Genomic DNA, 16912 nt, shown 5'->3' with positions numbered 1-16912 from the left:
ACTGCATTAATATGGGCATACTGTGTAGGTAAACCTGTGTGACGATGCTGCTGTGTTTACTTTTTCTCCCTATGATGTGAGTGTTTGTTTTTAACAGCCACCTATTGATAGTTCTCTGTGCTAAATGACCCATTCGATTCCATGTCTCCATAGACAAGAACCCCATCTTGCATGAGGACTGACCTCTACAGAAAATCATTTTAAAGTAGTGCTTTGGATAATCCCTGTCTTCAAGCACAAACTCATATGCACTTTCCACCCCTCTTGTGTTCACTGACCTCATATAGAACAATTGCATATTGCTAGTTGCATGTTGCATATTGCAACCTGGGATTCATCAAATTATATCTCTTTACACTGACTTAATTACATGGGTAAATACAGGTGAGATGTGGAGCCTTTCGAAAGACACAGACATGAATCAGTTCAGTATGAAATGTGACTTACAATGTCTGACCAGTTCAACTTATCATTTTTTTCTTCTTCAGTGTATTGTGTTGAAATACAACTTTGAATAATTTGCTCTCTAAATATTTTATATGATTTTGAAAGTTGTCAGGACAGGGCTACATGCCCACGCCCCTAATCAGGATTTTAGTGATGTCTTCCAGACAGTTTTCAACTGGGAGGTGTTGTGGAGAGAAAATATGTTTCAGGCAAATGATGAAAGGAAATGACTATCAGCCAGCAGTATGCCGACGAGTGGCAATACAATGACTTCATGTGAGGTGATTCAGGGAATTAAGAAACCTAAAGCTGCTGCCTGCCCACTAACACAGATGCAGACACTAAGGTGTTCTGATCAGATTAGTGGCAGGTTTAAGATCTTTAATTAATGGCCAGTTATAGAAGAGGTGTGGAGAAGTGTGAAGGTCTTTCATCTGGTAAAAGTAGTTGTAATATACTATTACGAAACTGAAACATGGGCCTGGAGGGCTATTATCTGATAGGATGAAAAAGAATTTAGACAGAGCCAAGAGTCAAAAGAAAATGAATAGGCCTACATTTTCCGGTCCATCAGAACATTTGGCATCAAAATATTTGATTTCGCCTGAAGTGGTTTTATGACCAAACATTCATAAAGCTTAGTGTTGTATTATTTTGTTTTGATTGAATCACCGTATGAAGTGACTGAATCCCCTGAAAACGCACTAGACAACTGACTAGAATAGCAAGTACAGAAAATTAAGTTTGTTGACCATCTTGTTTTCCCATTTTACTTCACCTCATCCTAAAGTTCACAAACATATGTGGCAGATAAAGATACGCTTTGGAAAATTGTATTAATACAGGATTATGACTCAGCCTTTTGCAGTTTGTCAACCCCTACACCCGAGTTCTACTTCCAGTCTGGGATGTAGGGCAGGCAAGCACCTGACGTAAGGATTAGTAATTTAAGACCCTGCCAACTGGATGCTGATAGCAGAGCCATGGAGTGAGTACTGGTTATATAAGAATTATTTTCAAAGCTGTAACACAAGCATCCAACTTTCTTTGGTTAACTGTAACTGACACTTTTCCACAATCTTATCTTGATGAAATGGACTATAAACCACGGGACAAAAGCTGAGCAACTTCCAGGCAGAACTGGAGTGAACCCAGTTCCCCTCCCCCTCCTTGGTGCACTACCTTCCAGCGTGGTCGAGAGAGGAGGTGGGGCGTCTGTGAGTGTGTGCGCCCATTAGAATATCATGTGGAGTGCGGTTCATTCTGCATTTTTTCCGTTCACATGACTAGAGGCAGACGTAGAGGCTCTGTGACCATATTTAAAAGGCCTTGAGTGAAGAAATGAATGCACAAGTAGTGCCCATTACAACAAGCTGTTTTGTAGCATTGTTTATCAATTCGAGTTAGGACACATGACTGCTGTCATACAGGATTTATAAAATGTATGTGAGATCAATACATTTGAGAGTATTATATACAAAACTTACAAAAACAAAGCATTTTAAGTTAAATTATGCAATTTGCAAAACTCCTTAATAAAAATAATTAAATACAAATAAATTGAAAACCTCTAGGAAAGTTTCAAGTGAGGCATTGAAATAGTCAACATATCATAATTCCAGTCCAGGTGTGTGGTCACCTATGGTAACTTAAGTCATCTTTCTGCATTTGCATGCAACACCACATCTATACACAGCAAGTTAGTTCAAGCCTTAAAACACGAGTCCTTTATCTTCCATTTCCCTCATTAGGCCTGCTGAGAATTTCTTAGCTGATCAAGTCTGTGTTTCAACTGTTCACTCTTTCTCCTCAACTGCCCTTTAAGAGTCAATAGTTTCTGCTCATCTGTCTGCATACTGAGAATGCACTCCGTTGCCTTCTTTAATATAACCACTTTAGCGGCTTTTTCGTTATTTGCAACATCTGGAATCTCATCCCTTAGAGCAAAAAAGCTCAACTTGAGCTCATTCCGTCGTTGCCTTTCCAAAACGTTATGAGTCCTGCGTTTGTCGTTATCCTCCGAGTCCGACGTCCTGGGACTCGAGCATTTACGGTTGTGGCTGAATTGCTTCAGCACCCTCCCGTTGCTCTCAAACTTAATCCGCTTGATGGCGGGCTGCTCGCTTAGCGTTGACGGTTGTGCCGCGTAGTTGTGCTGGTGGATGTTGACATGACACCTTTTAAGAACAAGTGGGCTGAAGTACTCCGTGCTGCCGGACTCGCTAGAATCTGACCTCCTCGCAGACTTCCTCTTTTCAACAGTCACCACATCAATCTCCTCTTCCTCCTCGTCGTCGTCATCATCGTCATCCTCTTCTGAGAAGGGAATGAAAAAGAAAGGGTTAAATCACATGCCGGCTGTGACAAGCAGCAGACCACATTCTTTCCCCTGCTTAGACTACAGCTGGAACAATATTCACGTTTAAAAAAAAAAGGCAGGAGTCCCCGCCTTCTCTCCCACTCAGCTGAGCATTGCATGGTGAGGTGCAAGAACCAACCCCCATACTCGGGAAAAGAGAGGGGAGGGAGAACGGCATCTTATGCAACTACCAGTGACATGGCAAACCCCATGCAATATTTAACACCTTAAATCCTGACAAGAGCAGTTGAGGCACATACATGCCGTTTCACCATTAATTACATCATTTTAAAACAACTATATTTAGCCAAAGTGCATTGTTGGTTAAAAACCAGTCACTGAATGTGGAAACTGAACTATACTGTTGGTCGGCCAGTTTAAACAGAACATATGTTGCAGACACACACCTGATTCACTGTCGCTGCTGCTACTGCCACTGTTTGGAGGGGTATCCAAAGGCAATGCCATGGTCGAGACTAAAGTTGTCTGGGTGGGTTTGGAATTCTCAGCAAGGGGATAAGGGAAGACAACTGAGGGATCTATACATTCCGAAGCCGACGTGTTCAGGTCTTGCAGGTAGCTGACATTGGGACTTGTGCTGACTTCATGACTCGACTCCCCCGTTTGACTCGATTCCCTCCTTGCCTGTAGCGTTGCAAGTCTCTCAGATACTACTTTTTCTAATTTGGCAGCTGCTGAAAAACTGCTCCACATACAGTCCTGGATAATAAATGACTTGAGAAAACTCTTGGAATATTCCGCGTCACATATGAAACTCTGGTTGACCACGTCGTCCCCGAGAAATTCCGTGACCATCTCCAGTTGATCTGCCGTAGAGGGGAAGAGGCTGGATAGCGATGGGCGCCGGCTGGGAGAAAGCGGTGGTGTCGGCAACAGTTCGAATTTCTTCCATATATCCTCGCTGGGTGCCGGTGGTTGGAGCTGGCCTTGGTGGGGATGGTAGAAATTATCCTCCTCGTCGCAAATGAAGTACGGTTGAACCAAGTCGTAGTCGTAGTCATAGTTTTTACTGGCCATATTCGAAACTTGCGGCATTGTGCCTGTAAGACATTAAAATGAGAGAAACAATGAGAAAATGGAAATGACGTTCACAGACTAATATGCAAAAGGAACAGGTGACAGCCGTTATAACAGCCGTTCAACTAAGACATGCACTGAACACTTCCATTAGTCTGTGTTGTTTAAACAACTATCTTAATGTAATAAATTGTCGAAAAAACGCAAGATAGGGCTTCTAAAAATAACTTACCGTAGCAGTGTGACAGCAATAACCCTTATGATTATTATAGGGGAAATCAAATGATGTCCAGGAAAGCAATAGCCTATTCCAATAGTAGGATTAGTCCACACAGTCGTTAAATCCTTGGTATCAATGCTGTGTCTATGAGAAAAAGCGTGGACTTGTCTCTCTTTCCAGCAGTCGATCCCACCCCGTTGAATGTCATTTACTGCAAGATTACGAACAGCTGCTCCCGCGGGTTTTAAGACTACAGCATTTCCCCCCTCCCATCCGCCACCCGGTGCAATTTCCCGCCAAATGTGCAATGCGTAGTATACTAAGTCGTTTATTTAGAAATTATTTTACAAACTTATCAACAAGAAATACACATTTAAAGTTTTTTTTTGACTTGTTGACAACTACAAGTCGACATATCTAACAGAAATGGGCTGTTAAACATAGACCTATGTTACGCGGAGGTGTTATTCGGACTGTGAGGAGTGTAAACTGGCGGGGGCGTGGTCGTAGTAAAATCATTGCTTACAGCCTCAAGAATGGTAGTAAATGATGAGTGTTCCGGGAAATTTCTCGTTTAAATCCCTACTGATTGTTGTGTAGCCTCGCGGGACAGTCTATTTTGACAGAGTGAACTAGTGAATGTTTATTTGCCCTACAATAGCCTACATTTTCTAACAAAACCGATAGTTACCTAAAAACGATAACACTTTAATTCACTACATTATGGGCTTATGCTAAAATGTTTCTATTATCTCAGAAATCCTTTCCAAACTGCCCCATACTAGCCGCTTGACTGCCAGTGATAAACCAATCTGACACGCCTGTTTAGACTATTCGATACTATTTATGCATCAGTAATGTAAGCCTAGTTTAATGTTCATCAATTAAAACGTTTAGGCTACTCGTACCTAGACAATCCACTATCATTATCCTGATCCTAATTTTATATGTTCTATTACACAGTGTGCCACTAAAGTAGGCAGTATGCCGTTCACAGAACAGTGCAGTAACGTGAGCATTATGCGGTGTCCACGCCTAGTAACGGGGTAAAAACGTAATTACAGTGTTATGCTGCCCTCTTCTGGAGAGCGAGTTTTGACACAAAATGTCTGCTCAGAAATTATCACCTTCACCTCCTCTTCATATCCATCTATTTACAATGGCACAGTAATACCTTGGAACAATTGTCCACAAACAGGAAGAACTCTTTTGAACTCTGAGGTTCTGTCAAAAGATCATTGATAAAGGTAAACTTTCTCACAGAACTTGGGCACTAAAGTATAAACATTTACTTTTCTGGTTCACACGCTGTCAACTAGGTGGGCAAATAATAGCATTTAAGGAGTTTGAAGTGAATCATTTCAGAAACTAACCCTTGTATCACTCACAGAACTTCTGTAAGTAGTAGGAGGAACAGATCTAACTGTTTCAGGCTCACTAAGACAATAGTATACATATGCTCAGAAGAATAGTCAGGCTCTGAGTCCTCGCTCCTTAAACTCAGAAATAATCTCCAGCATGTCATCTACTGCCTGATACAACCATGGGTAAGTAACCACTGCAAAATCACTATCATGTGGTCATGCAAAGATGATCGACACTGTCACACTGTGCTGTAGCATATTTTCCCACCTTGCACACACCAACTGTTGGAGCAGGGACCTCAACCATTCACAGAGTAGGTCACCAAGCATCCTGCATCTTGTTCCACAGTCATATGACAAAGGTATACCACCTGACACCCCTACTGGCGGTGGGTACACCTTGTTGTTTTGCAATTCTACCCTCTTTGCCACTTTCTGTTTAGCATACTACTATCTTGCTTCTGTATGTGCTCCAGCCAACCTCTCCTGGGGTAGCCTACAAGCAGCCAGTCACGTTTTTTGTTCAACACCTGTTCTTGAGCAAGGACATCATCCACAGGAAGATGTGGATGAACCGCAAAAAGTTAATAGATCTCAGGAGTAAGCTGTTAGAAAGAGGCAGTGGCATAGCCATCAAATGTTTTAAGATGGTCAGATGGACCGTAGTTATTCTGGGGGCACTACATTTATTAATGTTGTTTTTACCTTGCAAAGTAGGCTATGATCAACCGCTGAATGGGGGGAGGCCAGTGGGGTGGTCAAGCAACCCCCCTGGACCTCCAGTTACGCCAAAGGCAAGTGATTGATGTCCATTTAAAACGCTCCAGCTGTGCGTTCCCTTTTAGATGATGAGTAGCCTATGGGTTTCCCTTACAGTTTAGTTTACACAACTCAACTGACCTCCCCATGACTTATCTTGTTTATTTATGGGTTGGAGACGGGACACCCTCTGTGCTATTAGTGTGACAAGTGATGTTGTCGACAACAACACATGCATGTGAGGGGAGTTGGGGGGGGGGGGGGGGTAGTGACACAGGGTGTGTGTGAGGGTGACTGTGAGCTGGATATAAACTACTTATAAACAGACATTTCGGAATAAAGCGTGTGTTGCAACTTGATTTCACCAGCCTTTATAAGTATGACACTCAATTGCGATTGCCGTTCAGTGGTCCAAAGGTAGGTTATAATTTCGGTGCGCAACTCGTGACGCCCAGAAGAGGAGTGTTTTTTGTGGTAACCCCACGTGCTCTAGCGGGAGGATGAGATGATTTAAGTACTTATCAGTGCATTATGGGTTATCTGCTGCTAAAGGCATCGCAGAGCAGAAGAAAAAAGCGGCCTCCAAACCAGTGGTCACTTCGAGTTTCATACATTTATGCTTTTCAGTGAGTGGGATGGGCAGTGTTTCCACAGCATGATTTTATGTATTTATTTCCTCTCCTGATGTATGAACAATGGAGAGACCGTCAGCAGAAATTTCTGGTGGCCCTCCTCTCTGTCCCTGTGTTAGATCATTGTTTTTGATGCTGTTGTTGTGTATGAGAGCAGCGATGCACCCATCTTTTTGGATTTCTGCTAGAAAATACAGAGAACAGCTGGCGGTGACTGCGACTCGCTTATTCCTCCTCACTCCTGGACCAACAAGCGGCTGATGCTCGCAGCTCTTTCATCCTTCCAATATGAAGGTGAAATTCCCTGGACTAACTCACTACTGGCCTCTTATCCGATTCCTAGTTCCTCTCGCCATCACAAACATATCCATTGACCTAGGAGAACAGGCAAGTTATTCTTCCTTCTATGAATCTGATTGAAAAGATTAAACATGACTTGATGAGCCTTAAAAATGGTGCCACACTGCCTCGCACTTTCGAACAAGACCGATGTTTTTGTTCGCATGCGTAGTGTATGTTTTCAATATGAGATGCACTGTGTCACTGTATTTTAATAGCAAGCAATTATTTTCCGTGAAGACCTGCTTGCTTTCTGCGTGCTCGTTCGCGTCTTTCATGCAGCTGTCCAATATTAATTTATAGCCATTGGTGTAGACAGCCACAAACAAGTTTGCTCGAGCTTCAACTGTGTGTAACAGTTGGCCGTTAGCATACGTTTGAGCTCGTATTCAGGAATGGACAATGCAAAAACTGAGAGATGATAATGCAGTTTTGGATGGCCTGATTCGGACACGTGTTGTGTTGTCACCTCCGAAGTGCACAAAAAGAGAAAAACAAGGAACAAAACACTGGCCTACTCTTTAGTCATCAATTAGTAACTTGTGGGCTGGTATGGCCTGTTATATGAACCAACACAGGTTTAAATAATTTGTGATTCCCAACAAATGAACCATCTCTGCTTGAAACATTAAAAAGGTACTTGCAAAATAGGAGAATGAAAGGAACATCTTAGAATGACACTTTATTTGGGAAAAGTTCAGAGTAAGATCTGTAAGATCTGTTTTATTTGTTTTATATTGAAGCCATAAACCAGGAAGTTATATAGCTAAGCGTCTCTCTGTGCATGGTCTGACTGTATAGTCAGACCATGCACAGAGTCAACTGTTTTACATAGACCTGGATAATGCTGGTTTTAATTAGGTCTTTAAGTTGGAAGACAGTTCGACAGTTGTACATTGCCAGGCAAGATTTATATTGCGATAAGAACTCTTACAATTTATTACAATAACAATAACTAGTTGAGCAGTACAGAAAAACCTCTTGGTAAGCTCTAAATACAGTCGGTTACAGTTGAATGTTCCTCTCAGTAACATTACTCTGCATTTCAATGCTTTTTGTTCTACTAACCATGAAGTAACAATTTCCACAACCCTGACCACAAAGATGTAAATGTCAAACTTTGACTGTACTGGATTCAAAACGCAAACTGGGAAATGCTTGGTACAGTAATTGTCTTTCTATGACGCAAAGCCTCAGTCCCTCATGTCTTAAAGACATTGTGGTGGGGTATCGGATTAATCTATAGTATATATTATTCACTCACTCTCTCAGCCACTCACTCTCATTCATAATAGCTATCCTATATCTAGTCAGAGATTCAAAGTCTTGCATTAGGATGCCTGCCATTAAAAATGATTGTACCTTTTCAGACAGGTAAGGATAGAACTTCTAACTCCATCACCAAAACAAAACTATCTTTGGTTAGATTGCTTTCATTGAAAATGGGTCAGGTGGCAGGTGGAGCAATGAATAATCTCTGACAACACCTGATATTGTACTATGAACAAGTAGGCTGAAGTATTCTGAAATTGTACACCAGTTAATCAAGGGGTGAGAACTGAGGTTAGCAACCTAGACAACAGATAGGCTAGTATAGCAATGGCAGTTTATAGTATACATTGCTGTGTCATGCTAGGGCATTACTGTCATAATAATATGAATTGAACAGGATAGGGGCTACAGTTTTGTATTCATTTTAAGTGGAAAGTAAATTAATGCTGAAATAACAACTTTCTAATGTAAATTTTTTACTTCAACTCTGTCGAATGTTGGTAAAGTTATAAACTATAAGGTCATACGGTAAATGGTATCATAACAACAAGTGGTATTTAACCACATAGTTATTGCAATGCATACCAGTGAACATAACAATAAAACCTTTAATTCAAAATGTTTCTTGTTTCCACACCTCTGCTTTTTCTGTCTTTCCTTCTCCCTTCCTTACAGGCTCTAAACAGGGGGATTGCGGCGGTCAAAGAGGATGCAGTAGAGATGCTGGCAAGCTATGGGCTGGCTTATTCCCTGATGAAGTTCTTCACAGGGCCAATGAGCGACTTTAAAAACGTGGGCTTGGTGTTTGTTAACAGCAAACGTGACCGTACCAAAGCAGTCCTGTGCATGGTTGTAGCAGGGACGATAGCCATCATCTTTCACATTCTTATTGGTGAGATTGGTACACGAACACAAACTACACAAGGAGAAATCAGATGAACCACAGCATGTTTGTGGCACATATGACAGAGAACACAACACTGTAGCACATCACTGTAAACATGGCACCAGCCAAACAGACAAAGTTATAGAGACAGTAACAAGCATATCCCAAGAACATGTAAGGAAGAATGACCACGATGACGGTTCATACTTTAAACTTTCCTGCTTAGGAGCCTTTTGGAACTTTTTCTAGTTTCTGACTGTAGCTAAATGTTTGGGAAACTTTAGCTGAATCTGCCTGGAAGAACAGGTTTGGTTTGTGTAGGGTAAGCGTTGGATTAGATTACTCTAACATGGGTTTTTATGAATAAACATTAACCAGTAAAAAAAAGGCCAGGTGTCGGACTCGGCAAACAAGTCAGAATTGAGGTAGGCTGAAAAAAAAACATTAAAAACAAAAGAAAGTTTCTAAATGATAGGCCTACCGATCATCTTATTTTGACTAAAACATAAAAACAATATTACACAAAGCTCCAAAAAACTGTGTTTGCGCTCAAATGAATGTGAAAAAAATGTGTACGCTCGCATTAACTATTAATGTCCCTGCCAAAGCTGATATCAAACTTGCGTCCCTGAACTATTGTATAGTGGGTTAAGCAAGGGGAGTTTCTATAGCGTAGTAGTGCATTGTGCGCAGCACACTTGGATTGGTTTTATGTCTAACAACGCCCCTGGTCTGTAAGAAGCATTCGTGGCAGATCTGATGGCCATACTCATCGTTCATTATACTGATCAAGCCACTCAAGAGCACCCATACTTATAGTTACATCAGTGCTTTCCAGTATGGGGAGGATTGTCATTTGTCAACAAACTGCATGACTGTTCTGAGGTTGTTTGAAGGTGGTTAGACACAAATAAAGCTTTCTTTAACACCACGCTTAGGGAGAGTACAATGGAGATAAGGACTGTACTTGCATCATAATGGTAGGATTGGTTGAGGGAGCTTTGCACGGCCTTATCTAAGTTAGTATAGTTTGAAAAAATGGTCTGGGATTGTGCCTTGGGCTACTCCCTGGGTTTCAGGTGGGGCCAGCGACAGTGCTATACACTGGGGTCTTTAGGCGAAGTAGAGACGTCTGACAGACACCAGTCCCCCTAAGACGACCTACAAGATCAGAGTGGTTATCTGAATTGTCATCTGGCAAGTAGTGGCACCATTAAATCCATCCTATGGGTCCTGAAATGCAAAATATTTCAGACCTACTGTATTTGTTGTGCTGCCACTGTGAAACACACCTTAACCATCTTCCTCAGGGTAGTAACAGCTGCGTACTCCTCCCAGGCAGAGTATTTATCTATCAAAGTGTTATGATATCACCTGCCCACCCTCCCACACACTGTAACAACAATAAACCAGTTGTCTGATAATGGTACAGTCTAATCCCTAGAATTCCTTGACCTGTTTTCAACCTAATTTCTGTTCCATTAGCCTACACAGAGCTGGGCTACTACATCATCAACAAGCTCCATCATGTTGACGACTCGGTGGGTAACAAGACTAGGAGGGCTTTCCTCTACTTGGCAGTATTCCCTCTGCTCGATGCCATGGTGAGTGCCCATGGGTAGCTGCCAACTAGATCTGCTACCTCTGTTAAGTCATAAAGAGAGAGAGGGAAGGGGGGGGGGCATACTGTTTGAAGAAAACATGCTTTTGTCATGCCTTCAATGCTTACTACATCAAATCAAATCAAATTTATTTGTATAGCCCTTTTTACACGCAAGCATGTCACAGAGGGCTTCACATATGCCCATAGAACTGCCCCTCAACCAACCTAAACCCTCAAGGAAGACAAGGAAAAACTCCCAAAAAACTCTCAACAGGAGAAAAAAAAAATGGAAGAAACCTTGGGAGGAGCAATTCAGAGAGGGATCCCCTCCTCCAGAGACGGTTGGTGGGAGAGAGGAGCAGAACACAGGCTAAACATAGTCATACAGTGTCGATGGGTTTTTAAAACACCAAAATCCATTATTCAACTTTGTAGATGTAGGACAGGACCGGGAGACTCGCGACCAGGTCCAGCGTTGGCTGACCGACGACCAGGCAGGTGCTGACTACATCATAATAAACATGATGGATTGTATGATATTGTATTTGCCTGATGTCTGTTCCAGGCTTGGACACATGCAGGCATTCTTCTGAAACACAAACACAGTATTCTTGTAGGATGTGCTTCCATATCTGATGTTGTTGCACAGGTAAGAATCAGACATAGAAGTTCTTAAGTTGGGAATAATTGCAAAGTATCACAGTGGTAATTTCAATTGTATATTATCTTTATGAGCTACAGGGTCTAACTTATTTTTTTTTAATAGAATGATCAGCACTGTGGAACTATGATCTTATAAAAACGTTTTATAATGTCCTCAATGTAATCCAAGTGCAGTGCAATAATGTATCAGGAGCCTTGTACATACTGGGCGATGTCACGATAGGAGTAGGTGTTTAAAAAGCTGAATAGTGTAGCCGGTGCTTGATGCTTTTGCTCTCCCCTCCCTGTAGATTGTCTTTGTGACCATCTTGCTTCACAGTCATCTGGAATGTGTAGAGCCTCTATTGATCCCCATCCTTTCCCTCTACATGGGTGCTCTGGTGCGCTTCACTATCGTGGGGCTCGGGTACTATCGCAACATCCACAACAGAATACCAGAGTCCAGTGGGCCTGAAGTTGGGGTAGGTCGCCCCAAAAGTCAAAAAGTCACTGTATGGTCAGGTAAAACTCGATCCTGTTTGTATCTTCAAAAGGAAACACAGACGACACACTGTTGCACACTTCAGGGTACAAGAGGACCCATTTAAAATGAACTTGACTTAGCGCCTAATCCGCATGCTGGGGTAAAACATTTGACCACAAACCTTGAGTATAATATTGGCTTACTCACGTTTCTTTTGTCGTACAGGGAGACACCACCATCAAGAAGATGCTAAGCTTCTGGTGGCCTCTGGCTCTGATCCTGGCCATGCAGAGGATTAGTAGACCCATTGTCAACCTCTTTGTGTCCCGTGACCTCAAGGGCAGCTCTGCAGCCACAGAGGCAAGTGACCTTCTCACCCAAGACCCTTTAGTGTACCCAATTCTATGATGAAGAAACATAAAAACAGAAGTTACAGTAGCTCCACAAAGAGAATGTTGTTCTATGTACTTCCTTCATGAATTAGTTATTATATAGAAATAACTGCAACTCATGGTGATCTTGCAGGTGCATAAGTGTGGCTACAAACTGTACTATTGTTTTCTAGTCGATGCCTTAAATGTACTGTAAGTACAACAGTTCAATTGAATAAAATTACCTGTCAATTGAAATACTGCACCAATCAACTCCACCATGTAACTGCTTTTCAGTGACATACAGTACCCAAGTGGTCATGTTAAGAGGGTGTCATATTTGTTTGAAGTTTGTGAACAAGTCTATGGTTCCTTAAGTTAAGTGTTAAAACCTGTGCTTATGTCATACACTGCTCGACCGTAGTTGTCAGTTTATTAGGTTGCTGTTGCAAGTTGTGTTGTATTTTGTATAATTGACTTTGTTGATCACAATATATTGTGGTTTTGGTGTTTTTGGCAGGCAGTGGCAGTTCTGACTGCAACCTACCCAGTGGGTCACATGCCATATGGTTGGCTGACAGAGCTGCGGGCGGTGTATCCAGCCTTTGACAGGGTAAGACAAGATCTATTACTCTGCAGAAACTCAGAGAGACTCCTGTGGGATAAGATTGAGTGCTTAAAGTACAGAATAAGTGCCCAATAATGAATGATTCTTTAGGTTTTGGAGGACCAGAAAGATGTTTCCTATAATGTGTTCCTTCTTCAACATGCCCCCAGAATAATCCCAGTACCAAACTGGCCAACAGCGGTACAACAGTAACTAAGTCCCACATCAAGAAGTTCACCTTCTTGTGCTTTGCACTTTCTATAACGGTACGTCCAATGCGACAGCCAACCTTTTATGTTGTCAAAGGTATGGGTTTTCCAGAATAGTATGACTATTATGTGATTTGGGCCATGGATTGGGTTTTGTTCAATGACACGCATGAAATAAAGGATTTTAATTTCATGTGTGAACCTACGATGCTATGGTCTATTCATGACCCACCTCTAAATTTACTGTGCTTGAAACACATTATACGGGGAATAGCAACAAAAAAAACATGACATCGTTTTTTTCCATCAGCTAAATAAAACACCTAGTCTGCATGTTGATCGTTTTTGTGCCCTTTAGATTTAATCAGATTTAAACCTGACAGTTTGCTCAGTGACAGAACATATTGTCTGAATATATATATTTTTATTTCCTCGCACTAATAACTAATTACGGGAAGGATAAGTTTAACCAAAGCCATGACACTTTAAAAATAAAATATGAAGAATATCAATGATCTGCCCAGTGCTGGCTAATGAATAACTGGGTAAAAGCTGTGAGAGTGGGCAATACTTGCTGTTTCTCGTTTACAGTTGGGCTGCCAAAGGGAAGCCATGGCTAGAATACATATGTTCTGGATATTTGAACCCAAAATTAGGATGTCACAATAATACAAAGTTAAATACAAACAAACATACAGTATCGTATAGTGTATAGCATACAGTATAGCCTCTTCTTAACTCCTAACAGTTTTATTTTATTTACTGTTGTTGAATCCTGTTCCCCTTTGTTGTTACCCAGCTTTGCTTTCTGGTGTTCTGGACTCCTCACATATCTGAGAGGATCCTGGTTGACATCATTGGTGTGGACCAGGCCTTTGCTGAACTCTGCATACCCCCACTGCTCATCTTCTGCTTCTTCCCAGTGCCAGGTAGTGTAAGATATCAAGGATCCTTCCAAAGGCATTGTAACATGATTACAACTACTCATACAAAACTGAACGCAAACAAACATAAATACACATTCCGTACTTTGCTATGTAGTGTTTTGTCTTAGGTAAACAGATGCAATCTACTTCATTCATATAGAAAGCTAGCTGTCCAGTAATATGATTTACCTATATACCATGAATGCAGTAACCATCCGGGCTCACCTGACTGGCTGGCTGATGACGTTAAAGAAGACCTTTGTCCTTGCTCCTAGCTCAGTGCTTCGCATCATTGTCCTCATTACAAGCCTCATTGTATTACCTTATATGGGGTGAGTGCACACTTCCAAATATCCTTACAGTGTGATTAGCTCACAATCTAGAGTTCTTATACACAAGAGGGTAATCAAGGTTAATTTGTTTAACTAACTCCAGAGCATAATTACTCCTGAGGGGGGGGGGGGGGTATACTCACTCCTCAGTATAAATACTGTCCACCTCAGAATAAACACTGTCCGCTGTGCTGTCTAATTGCTAGTTTTTGGGTGGCTTGGCTAGTGTAAGCCATGTTTGTGATTTTATTTTATTATTGTTTCAGCGTGCATGGGGCAAGTTTGGGTGTAGGCTCCCTCCTTGCTGGGTTCCTTGGAGAGTCAATAATGGTGGCAATAGCATCCTGCTATGTATTTCGAAAACAGGTAAGGATATAGAAATAATAATCATAATAATGTACATAACTCAATTTGTAAAATGTTACAGTAAAACAAGGGTTAAATGGTCACTGCTCATATAATTCCTCGAGTTATTTGATCATACATCCAGAGATACAAAAATAGTTAAGTATTGAGTGAATGTATGTATTCCAATTGAGATATGGTATGTGATTCAGAGTTTGGCAATCCTTAAATTGCCCAATTTCGATTAATGACATGCAATAACAGTTATTCTGAGTGAGCTTTAAAAACAGGTTTGATGACTAAAAAGGTGCCTTAAATGGATTACCTAGATGTTCTTTAAATGATGTTCTGTCCCTGCAGAAGAAAAAGAAAGACTCGGAGGAAGAGACAGTGGAAGGAGAAGACTCCACCCCCATGAATGACTTGCGGCCTTTGAGTCAAAAAGATGACATTGTGGACTGAGAGAAGAGGAAGAGCTGATGATTGAGCTGATGTATACTGTTGGGGATGTGCTGAAGTCTAGTACATGGAGTTCTCACTTGTTTACTTTGAGTGCAGTTTTCGAATTTATTTTAGCAGCCCTTCCACCCTAAGATTTGTAAGTACCCGTGAAGAGTACCCCTGAGAGGATGTATCACTATTGTTGAATATTTATATCAGGGCTATCAGAGATAACTTGTTAACCTCTGAGTTATATTAAGTATGCCTAACACAGTTCAATTTCTTTAATGCACTTAACAGATTTTTCAATGTAATCGAACCTCAGCCATATTGATTGAGACATGCCCAGGCTTGCTAATTTAACACTCATAAAGAAAAAAATAATAAAAAATAAATAAATATATATATATATATGAACACACAGAATATATTGTGCTGCAAAATTATCTGTTGAAGGCTGTTGGGTAAATACAGTTAAATGGCATTTGTACATTTTTACAAACACCATGCACATGCATACTTGCGTCTTCCAAATTTCATTTGGATCTTGCAAAGCCAGTGTAATGCAGAGAAGAAACTAACTTGTACCAAAGCAATGTCGCACACTTCTTTTCTTTTCTCTGTGTTCGCCAGACTTTTCTGTGCTGCCGTCCTTGACCTTAATGAACACACATGAGAACTTAAAGTAATGTTTTTTTCAATGTACTGTAAAATTTAAATTACTTCAGAAACATATCTTTCATTTTATCTCTGAATGTAGACAAATACTTTGAGATTGAATGATGGTCACAGTCACAGTCCTGTGACTTTAAGACTTAATATTTATTTAGCTTTTTTACAGTTTTATACCTGGTTAAAAAATCTGTTTTTTTATTAGAATAAGGTAAACGGAAAACAGTCATATCTATTAGGGTATAAATTTGTTTTTCAGTTGCTATCTGATAGCTGTGTGTGCGTGATTCTTTGATGATATAAAAAATTATAATCAATGTTGATAAACTAAAACATGGATCCTTTTAGAATTATGTTTTTGACTGAGATGCAGGTGAAGACTGTACACTTGTTTGTTTTTTTTTCGTTTTGTTTTTCAGTCAGGTTTGTTACAGTGTTCTTATTTATTTATACATTTAACTCAGGATGTAACTCCATGAAGCAATACAGTGTGATTAGATACAGTTGTTAATTTCACCTCTCAAACTATTGTGTATTTAACTTTTTTTGTGTAAAATTTCCACCATTGACTATAATGCACAAGAAAGGGATGTATGTTTTCTATAGATTTTAGTGGATAGGAAAGCCCCTATAGTCGGGCCATTTGTATTTGATTAAGCTCTCTCAAAAATATAAATACTGTGATTATTGTAAATGACAAAATAGGGATATCTACTCCCTTCTGAAGTTATTAAAGGGTGTAAAAGTTGTTACAGGTGTACCTTCTATTTTTGATACTTCTCATGTTGAAGCAGATTACTCAAACACAAATCTCCTCTTCTTTAAATTAAGTTATTCGACTGATCTGGACCATGCAATTTACAATTCCCATGAAGTTCTCAAAAATACCTGGAATAAAGCCAGGGTATTTATCATTTTGCTCCACTGGTACAATCCACTAGAAATGTGTGTGAGGATTACAGCC

General features: G+C 40.7%; 2 protein-coding genes across 3 annotated transcripts; one reads left to right on the top strand and one right to left on the bottom strand.

Annotated features, from left to right (window-relative positions):
• Positions 1–1864: 1864 nt before the first annotated feature.
• mycb (MYC proto-oncogene, bHLH transcription factor b) lies at positions 1865–4272 on the bottom strand. The gene is made up of 3 exons (XM_062481652.1): positions 4077–4272; positions 3214–3867; positions 1865–2763 (listed from the first exon to the last, which is right to left on the bottom strand). Exons 2-3 carry the CDS (start codon positions 3860–3862, stop codon positions 2195–2197), a joined length of 1218 nt encoding a protein of 405 aa, XP_062337636.1. The 5' UTR covers positions 3863–3867; positions 4077–4272; the 3' UTR covers positions 1865–2194.
• A 2319-nt stretch (positions 4273–6591) lies between these two features.
• Positions 6592–16680, top strand: ankhb (ANKH inorganic pyrophosphate transport regulator b). Of its 2 annotated transcripts, XM_062482361.1 has the most exons (13): positions 6592–6813; positions 7008–7206; positions 9106–9322; positions 10802–10920; positions 11485–11568; positions 11873–12043; positions 12271–12409; positions 12941–13029; positions 13194–13289; positions 14032–14161; positions 14367–14490; positions 14757–14856; positions 15196–16680. In XM_062482361.1, exons 2-13 carry the CDS (start codon positions 7108–7110, stop codon positions 15295–15297), a joined length of 1470 nt encoding a protein of 489 aa, XP_062338345.1. In that variant the 5' UTR covers positions 6592–6813; positions 7008–7107; the 3' UTR covers positions 15298–16680. The 2 variants fall into 2 exon arrangements, with proteins under 2 accessions (XP_062338345.1, XP_062338344.1); XM_062482360.1 differs by having other exon boundaries at positions 6592–7206.
• Positions 16681–16912: the final 232 nt, after the last annotated feature.

This window comes from Osmerus eperlanus, chromosome 16, assembly GCF_963692335.1.
Source record: "Osmerus eperlanus chromosome 16, fOsmEpe2.1, whole genome shotgun sequence".
In the NCBI taxonomy this organism is placed as follows: domain Eukaryota; kingdom Metazoa; phylum Chordata; class Actinopteri; order Osmeriformes; family Osmeridae; genus Osmerus; species Osmerus eperlanus.
Note: the sequence above shows the minus strand (reverse complement) of the source record. Positions and strands in the feature narration are given on the sequence as shown.

Excerpts from the sequence above, each read along its gene's own strand:
- mycb (XM_062481652.1), bottom strand. The coding sequence starts at position 3,862 with ATGCCGCAAGTTTCGAATATGGCCAGTAAAAACTATGACTACGACTAC. Across the intron at positions 2,764-3,213 it reads CAGCAGCGACAGTGAATCAG|AAGAGGATGACGATGATGAC; the intron begins GTGTGTGTCTGC and ends TTCCCTTCTCAG.
- ankhb (XM_062482361.1), top strand. The coding sequence starts at position 7,108 with ATGAAGGTGAAATTCCCTGGACTAACTCACTACTGGCCTCTTATCCGA. Across the intron at positions 9,323-10,801 it reads CATCTTTCACATTCTTATTG|CCTACACAGAGCTGGGCTAC; the intron begins GTGAGATTGGTA and ends CTGTTCCATTAG. Across the intron at positions 14,491-14,756 it reads ATTGTATTACCTTATATGGG|CGTGCATGGGGCAAGTTTGG; the intron begins GTGAGTGCACAC and ends TTATTGTTTCAG.